At 66.0% G+C, this 22992-nt stretch overlaps 2 protein-coding genes across 5 annotated transcripts; one reads left to right on the top strand and one right to left on the bottom strand.

The window, feature by feature from the left end:
• The first annotated feature begins 39 nt into the window (after positions 1-39).
• ATG9B (autophagy related 9B) lies at positions 40-6219 on the top strand. Of its 3 annotated transcripts, none has more exons than XM_061346291.1 (14): positions 40-212; positions 2322-2436; positions 2569-2614; positions 2763-2825; positions 2924-3088; positions 3166-3307; positions 3381-4129; positions 4223-4376; positions 4446-4625; positions 4721-4966; positions 5040-5251; positions 5378-5480; positions 5835-5925; positions 6051-6211. In XM_061346291.1, exons 2-14 carry the CDS (start codon positions 2337-2339, stop codon positions 6158-6160), a joined length of 2361 nt encoding a protein of 786 aa, XP_061202275.1. In that variant the 5' UTR covers positions 40-212; positions 2322-2336; the 3' UTR covers positions 6161-6211. The 3 variants fall into 3 exon arrangements, with proteins under 3 accessions (XP_061202275.1, XP_061202276.1, XP_061202274.1); XM_061346292.1 differs by lacking the exon at positions 40-212 and adding an exon at positions 926-1188; XM_061346290.1 differs by lacking the exon at positions 40-212 and having other exon boundaries at positions 1937-2436; positions 6051-6219.
• Positions 6220-6966: 747 nt separating this feature from the next.
• On the bottom strand, positions 6967-17917 carry NOS3 (nitric oxide synthase 3). Of its 2 annotated transcripts, XM_061346273.1 has the most exons (26): positions 17635-17916; positions 16678-16780; positions 16158-16306; positions 15348-15510; positions 15157-15248; positions 14914-15055; positions 14699-14838; positions 14347-14521; positions 14162-14263; positions 13874-14068; positions 13726-13799; positions 13478-13622; positions 13275-13379; positions 12867-12934; positions 12682-12798; positions 12043-12217; positions 11832-11961; positions 11391-11469; positions 10840-11027; positions 10002-10174; positions 9322-9532; positions 8732-8819; positions 8470-8591; positions 7723-7871; positions 7254-7448; positions 6967-7177 (listed from the first exon to the last, which is right to left on the bottom strand). In XM_061346273.1, the coding sequence occupies exons 1-26, from the start codon at positions 17745-17747 to the stop codon at positions 7055-7057; spliced, it is 3516 nt and encodes a 1171-aa protein (XP_061202257.1). In that variant the 5' UTR covers positions 17748-17916; the 3' UTR covers positions 6967-7054. The 2 variants fall into 2 exon arrangements, with proteins under 2 accessions (XP_061202257.1, XP_061202258.1); XM_061346274.1 differs by lacking the exons at positions 14699-14838; positions 14914-15055 and having other exon boundaries at positions 17635-17917.
• Between the last annotated feature and the right edge of the window lie 5075 nt (positions 17918-22992).

Here is a 22992-nt window from a genome sequence, read left to right as displayed (position 1 = left end):
GGCCCTGCACCGGGACCCGGAACCCCTCACCCCGACCCCGCTCCCGGCGGCGGGGGACCCCGTCGAGTGTCCCTTTCGCCCCCCCCCCCGGTGCCGGTGCTGCCATGCGGGGCGGCGGGACGCGGTCTTGGTCCCAGTCCCGGGGCGGGCGAGGGGCTAGGTGAGAGCCCGACAGCAGCATCACCGGGACTGTGCCAGCACCGAACGGCTAGGTGAGCTGGGACAGGGGTACGGGGGGGGCAATGGTGGCCAGGGCGTAAAACGCCGGGACCAGGGGTCTCGAGGGCCGGGGACACGGGAGAGCCGGCCACAGCGTGTCCCCGAAAGGTGGTCGTGCCCCGAATCCCCTGGTGCGGGTCACCCTGCTCCTTCCCGCTGCCCCCGGGACTCCCCTATGGCCGTGCGTGATCCGGCGGGGGCCACCGGCTGCCGGTGCCCCACTTGGGGCTGTCCCCACAGGGTCATCGGGGTGCCCGTGTCCCCCCGTGTGGGCCCGTGAGGTGACACGGTGTTCATGACACCGCTGGGTGGCAGGTCGTGTCCGTGCGGGGTGTGTGTCACCGCGGGGCTGTCATACTGCCTGTGCCCCATGAGGGTGTCCGTGTCCCCGCGGGGTCGTGGGGTCCCTGTGTGGCACAGGTACGGGAACATGAGGCACGTGTGTCCTCGCACCGGTCGCCAGGACCCTTGCCAGGGCCTGTCTGTCCCCGCGGGTGTCTGTGTCCCCCGGGCTGCGCTGCCCCTGCCCGCGGGTCCCCCCATGACCCTCGGTCCCCGGCTGTTTACGCCGCCCGGGCTATTTTCGGTCAGCCCGGCCGCACGGGTATTTTTGGCCGCCCGGTGCGGGGCACGTGGGGCCAGGGCCGTGTCGGCGTCACCGGCAGGGACACCCGATCCCGGGGGACACGGTGGCTCTGTCCAAGGCCGGGGGTCAGGGAGGGGGGACGGCGTGTCCGGTGGCACCGAGGTCTGTCCCGGCCGCGGCCGCGTTCCTCCTGCTGAATCACCGCCCCGGGGCTCCGGGACTCCTCCGTGCCCGCGGCCCCGCCGTACTGGCCCCGGTGCCGTGAGTCAGGCCCCGGCAGCGCCCGCGGTGGGGAGGGGCCGGACGGCATCACCTGGCCGGGCTCTGGCACCGGGCACGGGAGGGGACACGGGTGACGGCTGCGGGAGCACCGGCCGGCCGCGGTAAGGGGAGGGCTCCGGGGGTGGGCGGGGGGGTCCCATCCTCCCCAAAGGGTCCAGGGGTCCCGTCCTTCCCTGGGGGGTGCGAGTGCCATCCTGTCACACGGGGAGAAGGGTCCTGTCATGCCCTGAGACTCCACTGGTCCTGTCCTGTCCCAGGGTGCCAGGGGTACTGTCCTTCCCTGGGGAGGTGGGGGTCCTGTCCTGCCTAAGGGGATGAGGGTCTTGTCTTACCCTCCCCAAGGGGCTGAGTCCCATCCTGCCCTAAGGGTCCAGGGATCCTGTCTTTTCTCAGATAGGGTTGGTGTCCCATTCTGCCCCAAGGGAATTGGGGTCCTGTCCTTCCCTAATGGGATGGGAGTCCCATCCTTCTCCGTGGGAATGTGTTTTCCCAGGGAGCTGGGACTTCTGTCCCAGAGGTTTGGGCTCCCTCTTACCCCAAGGCCCAGGGGTCTTGTTCCTCCCCAGAGGGCTTGTGGTCCTTTCCTCTCTGGACCCGAAGGTCCTAGGGCATCAAGAGGCCCCTGAGGCTCAGGAGCTGGCCCTAAGCTTGGTCCTGCATCCTGGCTGCTGCCATGGCACCGGCCCCAGGATGGGCTCTGAGGGGAGAGGGTCTGTGGGGATGGGGGTCCATGGGGATGAAGATCTGTGGAGAGGGGCCTCCATGGTGATGGGGGTCTGTGGGGAGGGGTGTCTGTGAGGATGGGGGTCCACTCCACCCGGATGGGGGGGGTACAGGGGCATGACCTAAGGGTGCTTGTGGGGTAATGGGGGGGTCTCTGCGAGGCTGCGCAGGGCCCTCCCTGGGCAGCTCTGTGCCGGTGCCAGGGGGGCACGTTCTGGCACTGGCAGTGCCCCAGCCGGTGAGACGGGCCAGGTGGCGTTGCCGTGCCCGGGGCTGTGTCCGTGACCTCGGTGCGGGAGGCCAGCTCAGGCCACCCGAATTCGGGGCACGTGGGTGGCTCAGCGTGACCTCGCCAGCATTTCCGGCTGCCGACCTCGGGGCAGACAGCTCACTGCGGCTCGCCCTGCGCCCCACGGCGGGGCTCTGGCTGCCGCGCGGCCCACGGGGCTCCCTGCAGCCGGGCGGGGGTCCCAGGGCCACGGCAGTGGGTGCCGATGGGTGTTCCCGGCAGGCGTCACGGCGGGCGATGGCGGAGCAGGGGGAGTACCACCGCCTGGAGGACCTGGAGGAGGACTCACCCCCGGGCGAGGAGGAGCTGCTGGTGCACGTCACCGAGGGGGTGCAAGGTAGCGGTGGGGGCCGGGCCCTGCCCCACAGCCCTCTGGCTGCTCACAGCGTGGGGAGTGTGTGTGCCAGGCTGGGGTGCCCCAGGGTGCCATGGCGCTGGCTCAGCCCCGCTGTTTTTCTCTCCCTGACAGACTCCTGGCACCACATCAAGAACCTGGATAATTTCTTCACCAAGATATCCTTGCAGGGCCCCTGCCTGGCTGCAGCCCAGCCCTTCCCGTGCTGGCACCACAGTGGTGGTGGGGGGGGTACCCCAGTGTTGGGAAGGGGTGCAGGGGGGTGGTCCAGCAACCAAGGCACATGCTCCTTAATGCAGCCCCAACATCTACCACTTCCACCAGAAGAATGGCTTTGCCTGCATGATGCTGTCTGATGTCTTTGAGCTGGTGTAAGTGCCAGTAGGCCCCCCCACCTTCTGTGCCGTACGGTGCTGTACGGTGCTGTGCTGTGGGGCGAGGGGCTGTGCTGACCCCCCGCCACCCCCAGGCAGTTCCTGTTTGTGGTCACCTTCTCCACCTTCCTGCTGTGCTGTGTGGAGTACGATGTTCTCTTCGCCAACCGGCCCCTCAACCACACTGGTGGGACAGCCCCCGACCGCAGCAAGGTGACGCTGCCCGACGCCATCCTGCCTGCCCCACAGTGCGCCCAGAGGTGAGCAGTGGGGCTGGTGTGGCCACACAGGGCTCCCAGCACCGCCAGATCCCTGCCTGACACATGTCCCCTGCCAGGATCAGGGCCAGCGGCTGGGTTATCTTCCTGCTGGTGATGGCAGCTGCGTTCTGGCTGTACCGGCTGGTGAAGGTGCTGTGCAGCCTCCTGAGCTACTGGGAGATCCGCACCTTCTACATCAAAGCCCTCAACATCCCCTCGGTGAGCTGTGGGGATGGTGGGGTCTGTGCCGCGCCAAGCCGTGCTGGTGCCAATCGCTGTGTCCTTGGTGCAGGAGGGGCTGTGCAACTACAGCTGGCAGGAGGTGCAGGCACGGCTGATCTCGCTGCAGCGCCAGCAGCAGATGTGCGTGCACAAGCGGGAGCTGACGGAGCTGGACATCTACCACCGCATCCTGCGCTTCAAGAACTACACGGTGGCCATGGTCAACAAGTCGCTGCTGCCCGTCCGCTTCCACCTGCCGCTGCTGGGCCCCATCGTCTTCCTCACCCAGGGCCTCAAGTACAACCTGGAGCTGCTCCTCTTCTGGGGCCCCGGCTCCCTCTTCCAGAACAAGTGGAGCCTGCGGCCGCAGTGCAAGCGTGCAGGCGCACGCCGGGAGCTGGCGCAGCGCCTGGCGCGCACCATGGTGCTGGTGGGGCTGGCCAACCTGCTTCTCTGCCCCTGCGTGCTGGTCTGGCAGCTCCTCTATGCCTTCTTCAGCTACGCCGAGGTCATCAAGCGGGAGCCGGGCAGCCTGGGCGCCCGCCGCTGGTCCCTCTACGGCCGACACTACCTGCGGCACTTCAACGAGCTCAACCACGAGCTGCAGGCGCGGCTGAGCCGCGGGTACAAGCCGGCCACCAAGTACATGAACTCCTTCACCAGCCCGCTGCTCACCGTGCTGGCCAAGAACGTCGGCTTCTTCGCCGGCTCCATCCTGGCTGTGCTCATCGTCCTGACCGTCTATGATGAGGACGTGCTCACGGTGCAGCACATCCTCACTGCCATCACCCTGCTAGGGCTCGTGGTCACAGTGGCCAGGTGAGCGTGCTGGGCTGTGCCGTGTGCTGGAAGCGGGCACAGGGGGCTGTGGGGTGGTTGAGCGGGAGGTGGGACACCTGCCCCTGCCCACAGGTCCTTCATCCCCGACGAGCACACAGTGTGGTGTCCGGAGCAGCTCCTGCAGCGCGTCCTGGCCCACATCCACTACATGCCTGACCACTGGCAGGGCAATGCCAGCCGGTCGGAGACGCGCAGCGAGATGGCACAGCTCTTCCAGTACAAGGCGGTGAGCGCCGGGCATGGCTGGGTGGTGGGACCGCCCCTTGACCCCCCCTAACACCCGTGTTGCCTGCAGGTCTTCATCCTGGAGGAGCTGCTGAGCCCCATCCTCACCCCGCTCATCCTCATCTTCGCCCTGCCCTCCCGCGCCCTGGACATCGTCGACTTCTTCCGCAACTTCACGGTGGAGGTGGTTGGGGTTGGTGACATCTGCTCCTTCGCCCAGCTTGACGTCCGCAATCATGGCAATCCCCAGGTGGGGTGTCCTGCCCTTGGGGTCTCCCAGGGTGTGGTGCGCTGTGGGACTGGGGGTCCCAGCTATAGAGACCCCACTCACCCCCTGCCCCACAGTGGCTGTCGGCTGGGCAGACAGAGGCCTCGGTGTACCAGCAAGCGGAGAACGGGAAGACGGAGCTGTCGCTGATGCACTTTGCCATCACCAACCCGCGCTGGCAGCCGCCGCCGCAGAGCGAGCTGTTCCTCAGCCAGCTGAAGGAGAAGGTGCAGCAGGACGCAGCTGCCGCGCCGCCTGCACAGCGCATCCTGGCCGAGGGGCCGCTGGGCACATCCCTGCTCTCTGAGGACTCGGCAGCAGCAGTGAGTGGGACAGGCACACGGGGTCGCAGAGGGTCTCTAGTGAGCACTGCCCTGATGCCTGCCTCCTCCACAGCCGGATGCTTTGCTGGCCAGTGTCCTGGCCCGGCCCATCTTCTCTGCCAGCGGGCTGGTGTCCTGGGACCGGCGCTTCCCCCAGCCCTGCAGCACTGCCAGCGCCGCCGCCAGCGTCCTGGCATCCCTGGCCGCCTCCCTGCCTGCGCCAGCGCGGGGCTCCGCCACCGACAGCCCTGGCTGCCACAGTGACCGCCGGCTCCCTGAGGAGAGGTCCTGGTGATGGGGGGTTTGGGGGGGCTCTGCACCCCCTGCGTGGTGCTGGGGGGTGATGGAGGGAGGGCGTTGGGGATGGGGTGTCGTGGCAGGGCCTCATGTGCTCTCTGGCTCTGCCCGCAGCCTATTCCTGAGTGAGTCGCGGCTGCGAAGCCTGAGCCGCTCGGCGCTGATCACCGAAGTGGCCTCGGCTGAGATGAGCCTCCATGCCATCTACCTGCATGAGGTGCAGCCCCCAGCACCTGCCTGCCCACGTCCCTGCCTTCATCCCTGCCCACATCCCTGCCCTCATCCCTGTCAGCATTGTTGGGTGTGGCTGCACCCATCCGGGTGCTCTGCCCTTGCCTCCTGCCCACCACCCCCATGTCTCTTGCCTGGTCCTGGCATTAGTCTCCAGTCCCTTGTCCCCATCCCACGGCCCCATAGGGAGGCAGCTTCCCATGATGGGGTCTCTGACCACCTGTATGGGGGCTTTGACTGCCTCCGCTGGGGCTCTGACCACCATGACAGGGGGCTCTGCTGTGATGGGGGTATCTCACCACCGTGATTTGGCCTCTGACCACCTCTCCCACCCTTCCAGCTTCACCAGCAGCAGCAGCAGGGCCCTGGGCCCCAGGCTGTAGGGGTGTGGATGACCACGGGGGGACCCAAGCCACCCTCCATGACCGCAGGTGAGCACCTCACTGAGGGTCCCAGGGGGCTGGGGATGTGTGCCTGAGCCCCAAGACAGGGCACCTGTAGGGTCCTGAGGGCTGGGGTCCTAAGCAGGAGTGGCTCTGACCCCTGTTTGCCCCAGGCTCTGCTGCCAGAGCCTCCCAGGCTCAACTCCGGGAGATGCCACTGGGTGGCTGGGCTGAGGAAGAGGAGGAAGAGGAGGAGGAAGAGGAAGAGCAGACGACGACCTAGCTGACCTCAGCTTCGGTGGGTGAGGGCACGGCACGGCCAGGGAGAGCCGATGACCACCCCTGTGTGCCAGCATCCCCGGTGCTGTGGTCACTGCTGGTGGCCTGTTTCCTTGCAGGGTCCTGGGCGTGCTGAGAGCTCTCGGTGCTGCCAGGCACAGTGCCGGGATTGCTGCCAGGAGATGCTGGCTGGCAGCAGAGAACTCACCGCTGCCCACTCTGCTGCCCGAGGGCCGGCCTGCCCGGGCACAGAGCCTTGCTGGTGGCCCTGCCATGGCACTGGGGCCAGGGGTGCTGCCGGGGCAGCCAGCCCCTGAGGTGCTATGTTTATGGGGGGTCACAGGGGGCCTGGGTTGCCCCTTGCTGGGGTTGGTGCCATTCCCGGTCCTGCTGCCTGCCCAGGCTGCTGCTCCCCACAGTGTCCTGCTCTGGGCACCGGACACATCGACCTGCCATGGGAAATAAAAGGTTTACAGAGGGCCTGTGCCAGTGGTGACTGTGCCAAGAGGCAGTGAGGCCACACCAGGAGATGTGGGGCTGCACAGAGGGATGCACAGTGGTGTTTGGGGCACGATGCTGGGACAGATAGCGTGTGGGTACCAGGGTGGTGTTGCTCACCTGCAGCCATGCAGGTCACAGCTTAGGGACAAAACCTACAAACCCAGCTACTGTTTCCCACTACCCCACATCTGTCCCATCCATGGCCATGGGGCTGCAGAGCACGGTGCACCCATGTCCACCCCACTGGCGATGCTCAGTGCTGGCAGCGCCACCCAACACACTGGGAGAGGTGAAGCACGGGGACGGAGCTATCAAAACTAAACCTTTACTGGGAAGCAGCACTGCCTGCAGCGGGATGGGGGGACCATCGGCAGGGGTCCCCTCTGCCCCAGCACACTCAGGGGGCCGGGCCTGGCTGCCGGCGCTCCTGCATGGAGAAGGACTGGCTGCGGATGCGGAAGGCCACCTCCTGTGTGCGGAAGGTGAGGCCGAAGATGTCTTCGTGGTAGCGGTTCTTGTCCTGGGGGAGCAGGCGTCAGGGTGGAGTGCCGGGGCGCAGTGCCGGCACCGGTGTGCCACACGTCCCCAGCCCTTACCCGCAGCTCGCTGATGAAGTCCCCCGCCTGCCCCAGCGTCATGCCGCCTTGCTGCACCAGGATGTGCTGCACCGTCTGCAGCACCTCGGTGGCCATCGTCACGTCCCCGCACACGTACATGTGCCCGGCGCTCTGGCACAGCACCCTGTGCACCTCCGCGGCCAGCTGCGTCCGCAGCACGTCCTGCACGTAGGTCTGGGGACACCACAGTGGGGTGGCCACACGTGTTCCCATCCACACCCTGTCCCTATCCTCATTTCTGCCCCGTCCTCATCAGTGTCCCCAGTCCACCCTTGCCTCCATCCCTGTGGAGGCATCCTTCATCCCTCCATCCTTGTGTCCCTCACTCCATCCCTGTCCCCATCCTTGTCCTCATCATACCCCTTGTCCCCACTGTACCCCTGCCCTCAGCTCCATCTTTGTCCCAGTCTCCATTCTTGTCCCCATCCCGTCCCCATCCCTGTCCTACCTTGGGGGTCCCTGGCTCACGGGAGAAGGCAGTGAGGACCTGGCTGAGAGCCCCCTGCTCCTGCGCCTCCTGCATCTCCTGCCGGTAGATGTGGTCCAACGCGGAGGAGCGGCAGCCAAACACCAGCACCATGCTGCCCAGGGGACCACCTGCAGGGGGGCAGTGGCTGGGACATGTCCCCGTGGCCCTATACCCTTGTCCTCATCCCCTGAATCGCTGCTCTGCTATGTTCTGCAGCTTCCCAACCATTTCCCTGTGTCTCCATGCTGCCCTGTCACCATGTTCCCCCATCCCCATGTCTCCATGCCCCCATACTGTGTGTAATTGTGGCACCACACTGTACTTGTGTCCCCATATCCCCCGCCCTCATCACTTTCCCCATGTCCCCAGTCCTGTGCCCCGCATCCCACAATGACCATGCCCCGCATCCCCATGCCCCCAGTCCCCATGCCATATCCCTCCATCCCTCTGCCTTGTTCTGCATCCCAGTGCCATCACGTCCGTGTGTCCCCATGTCCCTGGACTCCATCCCCTTCCCCATGTCCCCAGCCATGTGCCACATGTGCCTGCATCACCATGCCATGCATTCTCATGCCACTTTGTCCTCATGTTCCCATCCATCCCTCCATCCATCCCTGAGCCTTGTCCTGCATCCAGGTGCCACCATGTCCTTGTGTCTCATCCCCTCAGCCTCCCCCCCTGCTCCATGCGCCCCTTCTCCCCCCCATCCCCATCCCCATCCCTGACCTTCTGTCTGCAGATGGTGCAGCCGCTGCTGCCAGAAGCTGCGGAAGGGCGCGATGCCTGTGCCGGGTCCCACCAGGATGCAGGGGGCCTCGGGGGTGGGCGGCAGCCGGAACGAGGGGGCCCTGCGGACAAGGGGTCACCGCGGATCGGGGGACGGGTGGAGCGGGGTGCAGGGCATGTCAGGAGATGTCCTGCAGGGGGAACCACTGGGACGTGCTGGGGGGAGGCAGGCAGGCGGGGGACAGGCAGGGATGTCCCTTACCCTCGGATGAAGGCAGGCACGGTGTCCCCGGGCTGCAGCCTCGCCAGCCATGTGGAGCAGACACCGTAGTGCAGGGGGCCCTGTCCGTCTGTGGGGACCCAAGGGTCTGGAGGGGCTGCGGCAGGCAGCAGCCTCCAGCAGGGAGCCCCCCAGCAGGCAGACCCCCCTCCCCAGCAGGTCTTGGGACACTTCCATCCCCACGCAGTCTGGAGTACAGGGGGCACGGAGCCTGGGATGGTGAATGGGGCACGGGGGGGATGTCCCTGGAGACTGTATCCCATCCAAGGGCTGCACTCAGCACTGTGTGATGGGGCTGAGTGGGAACCTGGGATGGCCTGGAGATGCCCTAGTAACCCTGAAGGTGCCTGGGGAACACTGGAGATGCTCTAGGGACCTGGGAATGCCTGAGGGTCCTGAGCGTGCCTTGGGGAACCTGGAGATGCCTGAGGAGCCCTTGAGGTACCCTGGGAACCTGGAGATGCCCTGGGGACTATGCAGCACAAGGATGCTGGGAGCAGGCATTGCCGTGCCTACAGCATGGCAGAAGGCAGCAGCCCCCAGCACTCGTCCCCATCCCCGTCCCCACTCACCCTCACTGTGGTAGGTGACAACAGCTACGGTGAGGTGGATCTCCCCGGGGCTGAGGCCGGGTGCGGAGCTGATGGAGTAGTAGCGGGGCTGGAGCAGAGGGAGCTGGGTGAGCAGCAGGGAGGCCGGCAGTGCAACAGAGGGGAACTCCTCCAGCACCTCCAGCAGCGTGGGGCACCGGAACCATTTCCAGTCCTCGTACAGCCGGGCATCCTGCAAAGCACCCAGCTGTGCCATTGCCACCACACCAGCAGCCCCAGCTGCTGTCCCAGCCAGGCAGGGGGCCAGCATCCCAGCATCCAGCAAAGGAGGGGCCGAGCATCCCTATATCGCACTATTCAGCTGGGAAGGAGCCAGCCAGCATGCAATATCCCCGTCAGGGAGAAACCCAGCATCCCAGTATCCCAGCCAGGAGGAGCCCGGCATCCCAGTATCCTGATCAGGGAGGGGTCAGCATCTCAGTATCCCAGCCAGGGAGGAAGCCAGCATCCCAATATCCCAGTCTCCAGCCAGGGAGGTACCCAGCACCCCAGTATCCCAATATCCCAGTCAGGCGGGATAGCACCATCCCGATATCCCCGTACCAGCCAGGGAGTGGGGCAGCATCCCAATACCCTATCCACGGAGGGCCCCAGCACCCCAATCAGCAGGGACCAAGCCCCCCAGCGCCCCCAGCCCGCACCTGGCCGAGCTGCTGCAGGCGCTGCCGGTCGCCGGGCTCCCGTGCCAGCGAGGCCAGGAGCTGCAGGAACTGGGGGCTCGGCGGGGCCGCCACGTCCAGGAAGAAGGTGAGCGCCTGCGCCAGGGTGCAGGGGGGCAGGCGGCTCTGCGGCACCCAGGGAGGGGGACACCCACCTGCGGGATGGGCAGGGATGGCATGAGCAAGCCATTGGGGGGGGGCATGAGGATGCTTCTCTCCTTCTTTCCCCCTTCCCATTCCCCTTCTCTTTTACCAGCCCCTTTCCCTTTTCACAGCCTCTTCTTTCTCCCATTCTCTCTTCCCCTTCCCCAGCTCCTGCTCCTTTCCCAGCCCATTCCCCTTCTCTTTTCCTTTCCCATTCCCCTTCATCTTCCCTCTCCCTGTCCCCTCCTCTTCCCTATCCCTTTCCTTCTTCCAGTTCCTGCTCCTTTCTCTTCCCAGGCCCTTCCCTTCCATTTCCCCTCTTCCCTTTCCCTTTCCCCCTTTCTCTTTCCCTTTCCTTTTCCTTTTCCTTTTCCCTCTCCCTTTCCCCCTTTCTCTTTCCTTTTCCTTTTCCCTCTCCCTTTCCCCTTCCTCAGATCCTGCTCCTTCCTCTTCCCCTGCCCCCGCCTCTTCTCTTCCCCTTTCTCCTTCCGTTTTCCTTTCCCTGTACTCTTCCATTTCCCTTTTCCCCAGACCCTTCCACTTCACTCTTCCCAACCCCTTCCCCAGCCCCGTCTCTTTTCCCTTTCCCTTTTCCTACACTTTCCTTTTCCCTTTCCCCTTCTTGCCATCCCCTTCCCTCCCCCCTTCCCTTTCCCCATCCTGCCCGGTCCCGTACCGCTGGGGTCCCCCTCCCGACTCTCCACGCTCACGGGCTGCTCGGCTGGCGGGGGGTCCTGCACGCGTGCCAGCAGCCCCTGGACCAGCTCGTCCCGGTTGGCCGGGAACACGCCGAGGTGGTCCCCGGGCTGGTACCGCAGCTCCGCCTGCCCCGACGAGCACAGCCGCACCAGCAGCGTGGCCCGGCTGCAGCGGGGGTCAGCGAGGGGGAACCCGCATGGGGGGGTCCCGCTCCCAGGGATGGCGGTGTCATGAGGATGGGGGATGCCGGGGATGGGGAAAGCGGGGGATGGGGGGGGGACAGGGGATGGGGGTGTCCCAGGGATGAAGGCGTCTGGGTGTCCCAATGACACGGGAATGTGGGAGGTCCTGGGGATCAGGGTGTTGAGGGATTGGGGGTTCCTGGTCCCAGGGATGGCGAAGTCACAGGGGTGGGGGTGTCTCGGGGGTGCGAGGGAGTACTGGGGGTGCCAGGGTTCCCAGGGGTGGATGGTCCAAGAGGTGGGGGAGTCCCGGGGATGGGGGGGGTCCAGGTTGGGGGGGTCTCACCTGGACTCCTCGCTCTGCAGGTTCTCCACGGAAAGCACCGTGCAGGGGAACACCCGGCGCTTGTGCAGGTGGGACAGCCCTGGGAGGGTACGGGGAGGGCTGAAGTTGGGGGGACTAGGGAAGGGCTGGGGGCTGACAGGGTGTCCTGCGGGGCAGTTGTGGGGAGTCACAGGGATGCTGAGAGGGGATGTAGGGGTGGGGGTTTACAGGAGGCTGGAGAGAGAAGGGGGTGACGGGGGGACTGTAGGGGATCCCACGTTTGCACTGGCTGAGGGTGTCTCGAGGGGGCTTTGGGGTGTCCCCAGAGCTGTGGGGCGCAAGGGGATGTCCCGGGATGGGGACATGGGGAAGATGCTGGTGGCACGTGGAGGGTGACGCAGAGGGTCTGGGGGTGCTGGGGAGGGGCCGGGGCGGGTCGAGGTTCCCGGGGTGCAGTGGTACCTGCGAGGGTCTCGGTGGCTTGGGGCTGCACAACCAGGCGGTGCCTTTGGCGCTTCCAGCCCTGCGGGGGAGCGAAGAGCTCCTCGGCGCCCCCCACCCCGTCCCCCACACAGAAGGTCTCGCAGGCAGCCTGGGACACAGAGCGGGGTCCGGTGGGTGCCGGGGGGGGGGGGGAGCAGTGGGTGCCCCCCCCCCGGTCCCCCCTCCATACCTGGAAGACGAGGCGGGCCCACGTGCGGAAGGACTCCTCCTGCGCGCAGAGCTCATCGCCCTCCCCCATGGGGAGCACCCGCTCCCCCCCCAGCTCCTCCAGCCGCGTGTCCACGGCGCGGGCGAAGGCGCAGAAGTGGGGGTAGGCCCGAGAGCCCAGCCCGAACACCGAGAACCTGCGGGGGGGGCGGGGGGGGGGTGTGAGAGCAGGGACCCCAGACCCTGACCCGCTGGGTGAGGGGTGGAGAATGGGGGGGGGGGCACTCAGGGCTGGGGCTGAAGGGGATGGGGACACGGGGCTGTGGGGATGGAGCACCCAGGGCTGGGGGGGAATGCTCCTGACTGTCAGTGGGGCACTGTGTGTGTGTCAGGGTGGGGGCTGTGGGGATGGTCTGTGTTAGCAGGGGTTGGTCAGGGCCGTTACAAGCAGGGTTCAGGGTTGGGGCTGCTCCTGCCCCTTCCCACAGCCGTGGGATGGACCGGGCTGGTGCTGCCGGTGCTGCCGGTGCCCACCACAGACTCTGCCCCATCCCCACCAGCAGCTGGACCCCCAACAGGGCATCCTGAGCCCCATCAGGACGCTGAGCTCTGCTAGAGCACCCCATGCCCATGGCCATGGCTGTGGCCATGGCAGCGGTACCGCAGGGCGCCCAGTGTGCCAGCACTGTCCGTGTTGCTCAGTTGCCGCCGCTTCTTCTTCCAGGAGGCGACGAGCTGGTCAGACTGTGAGACGCTGTTGAACCGCAGCTTGTAGCTCCTGTGTGGGATGGAAGGGTGAGTGCAGGGCCCGGGCAGGGGCACCCCCAGTCTCCCCGGGGTGCTCACATGGGTGGCTCAGCCTGGGAGGTGCTGGTATATGGCGAAGTCATCTCCATCAGCGCCTTGGAGAAGCTCTGTTGGGGGGCAGCATGTCACAGGCACATCACTACCCCACCCCCATTACATCCCATCCCCATCCCCTTCCCATCTCTATACCCATGCCCATGTCCATCCCATCACCATCCCTTTTTCCATCCCCATTCCAGTTCCCTTCCCAGCCACACTCCATCCCCATCCTTATCTCCATTGCACACCCATCCTTATCTCCATCCCCATACCATCCCATTTCCATCTTATTCCATCCCCATCCCTACATCCATTCCCATCCCAGCCTTATCACATCCACATCCCATTGCCATCCCCATCCTATCCCCATAGCCATTCCATCCCCTTTCCCCCCTAGCAGCCCCTCACCTCTGCACACTCAGGGGGGTCTCCATTGCCAAAGGTGCTGGTCACCACCAGCACCAGGGTCTCATGCTCCAGGGACACCACATCATACTCATCCATGCACAGCACCTGAGCGCGGAGTGGGATACAGAGCTGGGATGTGGGCATGCAGCTGCAGCCATCCCACTGCAGCCCAGGCTGTTGCTCCCCCATCTCCCCCTGCCCACCTTGGGGTCAAAGGCACGTCGGAAGAGCTGGCAGAGGTTCCAGGCATAAGTCCGGGATTTGCCGGTCTCAGTGGCATAGAGGATGGTGGCCTTGACGCGTCGCGCCATCATGTGTCCCATCAGCTTGGCCGAGATCTTCACTGCACTGCGGTGGGGAATGTGGGATCAATGGGTCAGCATCCAGCCCCAGTCTGGGGCCCCATGGGCAAGGGTCCTCCACAAGGACCCCTCCAAAGGTGGACACCTACTTGGCCACCTCCTTGAAAGTCTTTCTCCTGGTGACAGTGGTGCCTTTGGACACATAGACCTTCCAGGCATCGGGCTGTGGGGCAGGCAGGGGGTCAGCCATGGGGCTGTGGGGTTGTGGGGCCATGGAGATGGTGCGGCTAGGCTCACCTGGTAGCGGAAGGTTGGGCAGAGCTGGTAGTTGACCATCTCCTGATGGAAGACAGGGGTGAGGCTGCCCGAGATGGGGGGCACGATCCAGACCCAGTCGGCCGGGCACCCGCCTCGCGTCCGCAGTTCATTCTCCATGTGCTTCACGAAGGACTCGGTGGCCGCGTGGTGGTCCACGATGGTCACCTTGGCCACCTATGGGTGGGGACAGAGAGCTGGGGGGTGCTGGGAGCCCTGGCATCGTGGCGGTGCCGGTGTCCCCTTGGCATGGCGGTGCCAGTGTCCCACCTGGTAGCTGTGCAGCACGGCGATGTTCACCTCCACCGCTGCCTTGTCCTTCCACAGGGACGAGGTCGTCCGTGTGTCCAGCCCCATGCGCAGGGCCACCTCCTGCCAATGGCACAGCATGGCGTGGTATGGCACAGGGGGCTCAGCCTGGTCACAGAGGGCCCCAATGGGGTGCCAGGGCTCACCGGCAGCAGGTTGTAGCGGTGGCTGTCGCAGAGGTTCCTGGTGCCGATCTCACTGCTCATGTACCAGCCGTTGAAGGGGGCTGCTGGGAACTCCAGCCCCCCGATCTCCAGCAGCATGTTGGAGACAGCTGGCAGCGCGTACCACCGCAGCCCCAGCTCCTCGAACCACTCCAGCCTGCATGGGGGAGTTCCAGCCAGAGACCTACACCAACCCCGTTAGCATCCCCAGCCTCCATCCCAGCCCCATTCCCATCACCCCAGGGGCACCCAGCCCCACAGCCATGACCCATGGGGATGGAAGGGGCCATGTGGGGCAGGTATGGCTCGGGGTGGCGGGCACGGCCCCACTCACGTGGGGTGCTGGAGCGGCACCTCGAGGACCAGCTCTGGTGGGAGGGGGAAGAGCTCAGGGGACTCCTCGGGGCTCTGCAGCAGCAGCGGCAGCACGTCGAAGCGGTCGTCACCAGGGGTCCAGCCATGGTGAACACAGAGCTGGGGGTGGCAGCGTCAGATGGGGGTGACACCAGGGGAACCAGGGTGTCTGGGGGTGCTGAGGGGTCTCCTCACCTCGGTGATTTCCACATTGGCCGGGTCCCCCAGCACAGAGCCGTCAGGCTGCCGGTACCCAGCGTAGCGGATGAGCTGCGTATTCCAGATGCGGAAATCGCCCCGGCCCGGCATCCGCTGGGGGAAGATGGTGATGGCAGACCTGGGGGGGCCAGGGCGGGATGTCACCAGCACCCCACCGCTTCTGGGGACGGGTGCTCCTGCCCCGGATGGGGGGTTCTGGTGGCTGGGAAGAGCTCTCACCGAATGTTGCCGCGATTGGTGGCGTACTGGATGTGGGTGCAGAGGAAGCTGAACATCTCCCCAACATTGGCACAGTCCCGGGCATCGAACACCTGTGGGATGGGGTTAGGGCAGTCCAGGGGATGCCACGCGGCCACCCCATGGAGCACTCACCCCAGGGTGCCCCATGGCCATGTGGCGAGGGTCCTCACCTGCAGCTTGTTCCACTGGATGCGCCCCACGCAGCGTGCGGCATTGCGCCAGGCCTGCTTGGCACCAAAGACGAGCTCCGGCTCCAGCAGCTGGTAGGTGCCGCTGGCCGCGATGGCGGCTTCCACCTCCCGCAGCCGCTGGGTGTGTGCCGGGGAGTTCTCCCTGCAGGGACCCCACGTCTCAGCCCCTGAGAGCATCCCTGCACTGCTGTGGGGTGCCCCAAGAAGGGATGGGGATGGGGGGGCCCTGGGCCACAGTTGGGGCTATGGGGTTACACAAGGGCTGGGTTGGGGTTATGAGGTGTCCCAGGGCAGAAATGAGGTGTGCCCTGGGGCTATGGAGTTACACTGGGGCAGGGATGCGGATATAGGGTGTCCCAGGGCAAGGATGGGGATGGTTGGTGCTCTGTGGCTATGGAGTAACACTGGTGCAGGAATGGGGATGTGGGGTGCTCTGGGGGGGAAGTGGGGATAAGGGTGCCCTGGGGCACATCTGGGGCTATGTAGTTATGTCGAGGCAGGGATGGAGATACGGGGTGTCCCATGGCATGGATGGGAATGTGTGGTGCCATGGGATGGAGATGGGGATGGGGCGTGCCCTGGGGCACGGCTGGGGCTATGGGATTCCTTTGGGGCAGGGATGGGGATATGGAGTGTCCCAAGGCAGGGGTGGGGTTGCGGCTGCCTTGAGACAAGGGTAGGGCTTCGCAGTGCCTGTCGGGCAGGGCTGGGGTGCGCCCTAGGACGGCGCTGGGGCTGTGGGGTGCTTTGGGGCAGCTCAGGGACTGTGGTTGCGCCCTCCCCGCTCACCGCCGCAGGGACACGTAGTACTGCGTGATGAAGTCCCGGGCCAGCCCCAGCAGCTCCTCGGCGGGACGAGCACCCTCGGGGACCGGGGTTGGCAGCGGCCGCGGCAGCACCAGCGAGCCCAGGCAGCGCTGGCCCGAGCAGGGCAGCTCCTGGGGAAGGGGGGATCATCAGAGGGCCCTGCCTGCACCACCAGTCCCAGAGCACCCATCCCTGCAGCCTCATCCGCACGTCCCCCATCCTGTGTCCTCCAGCCTTGCACCCCCCTCCTGCACCTCACCCCTGCAGCCCCATCCGCATGTCCCTCATCCTGTACCCGCAGCCCTGCACTCCCATCCTCATGGTCCCCAGCCCCACACCCCGAGCCTTGCATCTCCAGTCCCCGTGCTCCATACATCCATGCTCCCAATGTCCGTGTTCTCCATCCCCATGACCCCCATCCCCGTGCCCCTCAGCCCTCCCCAACCTGCAGCCCCCCATCTTGCACCCTTAGCCCTGCACCCCCATCGCCGTGGCCCCCCACCTGCAGTGCCTGGGCGCACAGCGTGTCGTAGCCGATGCTCCCGGTCTCCCAGTTCTTCAGCCGGGCGAAGCGGGGGGGCTCCGCTGGGCGGGTGGGCGCCAAGCTGGAGAGGGGCAGCCCTGAGCCCAGCCCCGGCACAGGGATGGGGGGGTCCCAGCCTGCCCCACGCGTGGAGCACTCCTGGAGGTCCCGGCAGAGGGGGAACCCCACTGCGCTTGCTCCAGCAGCTCCAGCACTGGGACCCTCGCAGCACCCCGGGGTGCTGGGGACCGCGACCCCCGGAGAGGGTATGGGGGGGCAGTGGGGCGATGGGCTCGGAGGCTTAAGAGGGGGCTGAGCTGGAGGGGGTGCAGAGGATGTAGGGGGCGTGGGGCGTTCCTGGGCCTGGTGGGTGTGCGTGAGTGTGAACAATGGCTGTGAGTCAGAGCGGGCACTCGGCCACCGAGGGGGGGACCCAACTCCCGTCCCTATTCCCGTCCCCCCTGGCTGGGGTGCCCCATGCATTCTGGCACTGCCCCACCTCCCACCCCACGCCACCCCACACTCTCCCTCCCCTTATATCCATCCCCATGTGTCCCATCCGCCCCAGCACATCCTGGTGTCCCAGTGTGTCTCACGGGTTGGTGGGGGGCTGAGGGCACTGCAGTGGGGCAGGGGATAGCGGAGTGATGCCATGGGGCACCACAGCAGGTGGTATAGGGCTCTGCTGCACCGTGTCCTGCCCCGGTGAGCCGCACATACCACCCCAATGGGGACGAATCTCCAGGGGGACACTTCCCCGGTGGGCTCCGGCCACGTGGAGACGTCTCCACGAATGTGTCCAGGCAGGAGGTGACCAAGCAAGGGGTCCCCACCGAGGCACAGCGTCCGGTAGCCCCGGTGTGCGCTGCGGTGGGTGCCAGCGCCGCGTCCGCCACCCGCCCCCGTCCGACCCCGGCACCGTCCCCGCGCACCCACCTGCCCCGCTCGGTGCCGACGCTCTCCTCGGGCCCGGCGCTGACCTGTCGGGAGCAGAGGCCGAGGCCGCAGGACCGCGCGGCGCCGGGCAGCACGGCCGGCAGGTTGCCCATCGTGCCGCCACTGAGCCGCCGGTGCCGGGAGCGGCCGCTTCCTCCGGCTCTGGTGGGAAGTGGTGACCTCGGTCGCCCGCGCCTCCGCCCCGCGCACAATGGGAGCCCCACCACCGCCACCACGCAGCCTGGGACGCACCGGGCACCCTGCCGTGGGGCGGGAGAGATGGGGGCTTCGGCCCCGCTGCGACCTCCCTGTGATCCAGCATGAGGCCAGGGGGATGCAGCGACAGCAGTGGCGGGGCTGCACCCCGAGAATGGCCATAAGGTCACAGCCATGGGACCACCGGTGTGGTCACAGGGCCTCCAGCATGGCTACAGTGTCTTGGCACGGCCTTGGGACCCCCTGCGTGGTCACAAAGCCCCTGGCACAGCTACAGACCCCCAGCCCAGTCACAAGGTCCCTGGCATGGCCATGGATCCCCAGCATAGCCATGGGATCCCTGGCACAGCCATGACCTCCCAGGTGCAGTCACAAAACCCCCAGCACACCCACGGACCTCCGGTGTGGTCACAGAACCCTCAGGGTGGCCACAGGACCCTCAGAATGGCCACAGGGCCCCCAGAATGGTCACAGGACCCTCCTACTTCCCCCAGCACTGCCCTTCAGGGGGCCATGAGGCACGGGCCCCTGGGGGCCCCACTTTTGAACCAGGAGGCTGGATGCTCCATGAGGGTCCCAGGCCCCCTCCCCGGACCCCACCCGCGGGCTGTGGGGCTGAAGTCCGAATCGAGCCCCCGGTTCCTCCGGCCCCCACTGCATGGGGCGGCTGCTCTCCACCCAGTTCCTGCCTTTGCTGTGCCAGGCACTCCCCGGGGACCACCGGACAGGCACCCCGGGAGGGGGGGGGGCTGCACCCCTGGGCACTCCCGAGGGGAGACCCTGGGGAGAAGGGGCAGGACGGGTGGGGTCACCCTGGCTATCGGCTGGGCTGGGGTCCCGTGGTGACCCTGCAGGATGGGGCGAGGGTCCCGAGGGAGGTGAGATGGGGAATACGGCTGCCGGGGGGGTGAGGGGGGGAAGGGGGTGGGGGGGTGAGGGGGGAAGAGGGACAGAGGGTCCTGCCCTGGGGAAGTGCGGAGTCCCCGGGGCCATGACGAAGGGGGGGTCTGGCCGTTCGCCGTTGGGGATGAGGGGGCACAGCCGACGGGAAACCGCACCCGACCCCGGCTGCCGGCGGTTCCTTCCTGCTCCGAGGGGGAGCGGGGCGGGGGGGCGATGGGGCGGGGGGTGACAGGCACTACGGGGATGAGGGGCGCAGAGCAGGGGGAAACCCCAGGGACCCCGGGTTGGGGGAAGCCCAGGGAGGACGGGGGGGAGCGGGGGAGAGGGTCCGGCCACACAACCCCTCGATGGGTCCTCATCCAGCCCCACGACGGGGTCCCGTGTCCCAGTCCGGGGTTCCCAAATTGCCCGCCCCCCCAACAGGGGTATCCCTACCCCCCAGCCGGGACCGTGCCCCCCATAATGACCGCCGGGGGCGGGACAGGGCTGTCCGTCACTGCAGAGTGCCCATCCGATTGGCTGCCCTTCATGGGGGGCGGGGCCTCGGGTGGGAGGGGCTCAAGGTTTGTCCGGCCCCACGACTCGGCCCCTCCCCACAGCCCCCCCTGCTCCACAGCCCCCCCAGCCCCATGGCCCGGCCACTGCCCGGCCCCACGGGTGTCCCGCGGGGGGCAGCCGAGGATCACTCAGGGCTCGGCTGAACTGGGATGGGATGGGATAGGCTGGGCTGGGGGGGATGAGCTGGGCTGGGCTGGGCTGGGCTGGGCTGGGCCGGGCCGGGCGGTGCCGCGGTCGCAGCCCCGCAGCGGGACCGGTCCGAATCCGGAGACTGTTTCAGCACCTGGGACAGAGCCCGGCCGGGCGGTGGGATCGGGACCGGGCTGGGACAGGGAGGGGGTTGGAACTGGAAATGGAACTGGGATTGAAAGTGGGACTAGGACTGGAACTAGGAATGGTCTGGGACTGGGACCAGAGCTGGAACTGGGACTGGAATTAGGTCTGGGAATAGGATTGCAAACGGGACTAGGATCAGCATCAAGACTAGCATCATGGTTGGGACTGTGATTTGACTGGGACTGGGACTGGGACTTGACTGGACTGGCACTAGAATTTAGACGAATCTGGGATTGGGACTGGGATTGATTCTGGAACTCGACTTGGTCCTGTGTGGGAACAGGGACTGGGACCAGCGTCATGGTTGGTAGTGGAATTGGATTGAGACTGGGACTGGGACTGAATTTGGATTAGGACTCGGACGAAGACTGAACTGGAACTGTACTGGGACTCCAAGTGGGACTGAGACTGGATTGGAATGGACTGGGACTGGCACTGGACTGGATTGGCACAGTGAGCAGGACTGGGAAAGGGGATGGGTTGGGAATGGGATTGGGACTGGGACTCAGCACTGGGATCAGGACCGGGACCAGGACCAGGACCAGTTCTGGGTCTAGAATTGTAACTTGAACTGGGACAGAGACTGAGACCGTGACTGGGACTAAACTTAACTGACACTGGGAGCTGGAAAGGAACAGGGACTGGGCTGCACTGGGTGGGATTGGAACAGGGACTGAACTGGTATTAGGAGTGAGACTGGGACCACTACCAAGATCAGCATGGTGACTGGGACTGAGATTGGATTGAGACTATGACTGGGACTAGATTGGGGTTAAATCAAGCTGGGACTAAACTGGGACAGACACTGGGTCTGGTCTGGGACTGGGACTGAACTGGAACTGGGCTGGGACTGGGCTGGGACCGTAACCATCACTGAGACCTGCACTGTGTCTGGGACCAGGAATGGACTGAGACTGGGACTGAAGCTAGAACTGGTACTGGAATGGGGCTGAACTGGGACTGGAAATAGGTCTGGGACTAAGATTTGTACTGGGACTGGGACCAGCGCTGAGACCAGCATCATGCTTGGGACTAGGATTGGACTGAGACCGAGACTGGGACTAAAACTGAGATTGGTCTGGGGTTGATTCTGGGACCAGACTGGATCTCAACTAGACTGGGACTGCAATTGGACTTGTATGGGGACAGGGATGGGTACTTGGACTGGGAGCAGCATCATGGTTGGTAGCAGGATTGGACTGAGACTAGGACCAGCACCACGACTAGGACTAGACTGGGACTGGACTGGGACCAGGACTAGAACTCTACTGGGGCTGGGACAGAGACTGGGACTGGGCTGGGTCTAGTAGTGAGTTGGATTGGACTGGACTGGGTTTGGGACAGGAACTGGACTGGGAATGGGACAGAAATGGGACTGGGACCAGCACCTTGACTAGCACCATGATTTGAACCAGCACTGGGACTGGAACTGAGTCCCAGTACTGGGACTGGGATCATGACTGGGACCAGCACTGAGACTGGGTCCAAGACTGGGACTGAAACTGGGACCAGCACCAGAACTGGAATGCAACAGTAGGACTGGGACTGCGAGTGTGACTCGGCACTGGAACTGGGACCAGCATTGGGACTGGGACCAGGAATGGGCCATACTGTGACCACACTGGGAGCTCTGGGGCCGGTTCCAGCCATGAAGCAGGATTGGGTGCTGGAGGGTGTCTGCTGCTGCTGCTGGGGTGAGGGGAGGGATGGGGTAGAAGGGGAAATGGGTGGTCCCTTGTGGGCAGTGGGGCTGGGGAATCCCCAGGGGGGAGCACCCAGCACAAGGACACAGACCTGTGCTCCATGGGCCCTGCTACAGCCGGAACCCCCCAGGCCCCAGGGGGACCCTGACCCCAGCAGTCCAGCTGTGCCCTAACCCTGTGTGACCCCACATGACCCCAGTGGCCTGGCTGGCACTTGAGCTTGGAGCCTCTGCCCACTCTGGCAGCTGTCCTGGTGTCCCAGCATCCCGACATCCCAGTGTTCTGGTATCCCAGCATCCTGGTATTGCAGCGTCCTGGGGTCCCAGTGTCCCACCATCCTAGTGTCACAGCATTCTAGAGTCCTTGGCACCCCAGAGACCCCACATCATGGCATCCCAGTGCCCTGGTGTCCCAGTGCCCTGGAGTCACAGCATCCCAGCACCCTGGTGTTCCAGCGCCTTGGAGTCACATCATCCCAGCACCCCAATATCTCAGCATCCATGCATCCTGGTGTCCCAGTATGCCATTGTCCCAGTTTCTTTGTATTGCAGCATCCTGGGATCCCAGTGTCCCACCATCCTGGTGTTACAGCATCATGGTGTCCTGGTCATCTGAATATTCTGGTGTCCCAGCATCTTAGCATCCTTGGCATCCCAATGTCCCCACATCGTGTCATCCCGGTGTCCTGGTATCCCAGCATCTCAATGTCTCAGTGTCCACGCATCCTGGTGTCCCAGCATCCTGGTGTTACAGCATCCTGGTATTAACAGCATTCTAGTCTCCCAGCATCCTGGCTTTCTTGGCATCCCAGCATCCCCACATCCCGGCATCTCAGTGTCCTGGTGTCCCGGTGTCCCACCTGCCTGGGCTTGTGGCCTTGCTGGGGGAAGGATGGGCAAGGAGCAGGCGAGGGGCAGCGGGAGCAGGGGCGCTCAGGGCACACCCATGGGCAGGGCCGGGGCAAGGCTGCTGGGGGGGGGGAGGCGGGGGACACCCGGGATGGGGGGACATGATCGCTGCCCTGGGGCCGGGCGTGGCGGGGGGGGCACCTCCAGGCTCCCCCCGCCTCGGGGCCCCCCCCGGCGATTGGCGGTGGCCGCGCTCGCCCCGCCCCGCGGGCCCGGCTGTCAACACGCAGCGGCCGCCGCCGCCCGCCGTGCCGAGCCCAGCCGAGCCCAGCCGAGCCGAGCCGAGCGGGGCCGAGCCGGGCTGAGCCGAGCCTAACCGGGCCGAGGCCAGCCGAGCCCCGCCGAGCTGAGCCCAGCCGAGCCGAGCCGAGCGGGGCCAGGCGGGGCGGGGGCTCCATCCCCCCCCCCCCCAAACCGCTCCGTGACTAAATAAGGCCGATGCGGCGCGCACCGAGCGGGTAGAGCGGGAGGGGGGGCACCGGCACCGATACCCACACCGGTACCCGCACCAGAGCCGGTACCGGCAACCGCACCGGCACCACACCGGGCGGGCAGGGTCCGGGACCGGCGGGCACCGGGCGAGGGGAGGGCCCAGCTTTAACCCCTGCGCGCCCGCCCCGCATCCCGCAGCCCCCGGGGCTGCGCCGGGGCTGATTCGGGCCCGGTTCCGAGCCGGGTCCCGCACCACCCCCCGCGCCGGAGCCGCCCCGCCAGCGCCGTCCTTGGCTCAAGGG

Source organism: Neopsephotus bourkii, unplaced genomic scaffold (genome assembly GCF_033783945.1).
Source record: "Neopsephotus bourkii isolate Nb327-2 ecotype Australia unplaced genomic scaffold, CSIRO-AGI_Nbou_v1 NB_272, whole genome shotgun sequence".
Lineage (NCBI taxonomy): Eukaryota > Metazoa > Chordata > Aves > Psittaciformes > Psittacidae > Neopsephotus > Neopsephotus bourkii.
This window is presented reverse-complemented; position numbering and strand designations above follow the sequence as displayed.

What these genes read in the sequence shown, in the direction of transcription:
- ATG9B (XM_061346290.1), top strand. Translation starts at nt 1,953, where the DNA reads ATGGGGGGGTCTCTGCGAGGCTGCGCAGGGCCCTCCCTGGGCAGCTCT. An exon ending in CGCCGGCTCCCTGAGGAGAG is followed by an intron (nt 5,252 to 5,377) that starts GTCCTGGTGATG and finishes CTCTGCCCGCAG; the next exon opens with CCTATTCCTGAGTGAGTCGC. An exon ending in ATGCCATCTACCTGCATGAG is followed by an intron (nt 5,481 to 5,834) that starts GTGCAGCCCCCA and finishes CCACCCTTCCAG; the next exon opens with CTTCACCAGCAGCAGCAGCA.
- NOS3 (XM_061346273.1), bottom strand. Translation starts at nt 17,747, where the DNA reads ATGGGCAACCTGCCGGCCGTGCTGCCCGGCGCCGCGCGGTCCTGCGGC. An exon ending in GGGCCCGCCTCGTCTTCCAG is followed by an intron (nt 11,962 to 12,042) that starts GTATGGAGGGGG and finishes TCTGTGTCCCAG; the next exon opens with GCTGCCTGCGAGACCTTCTG. An exon ending in GCACCATCTGCAGACAGAAG is followed by an intron (nt 7,872 to 8,469) that starts GTCAGGGATGGG and finishes GCCCCCCTGCAG; the next exon opens with GTGGTCCCCTGGGCAGCATG.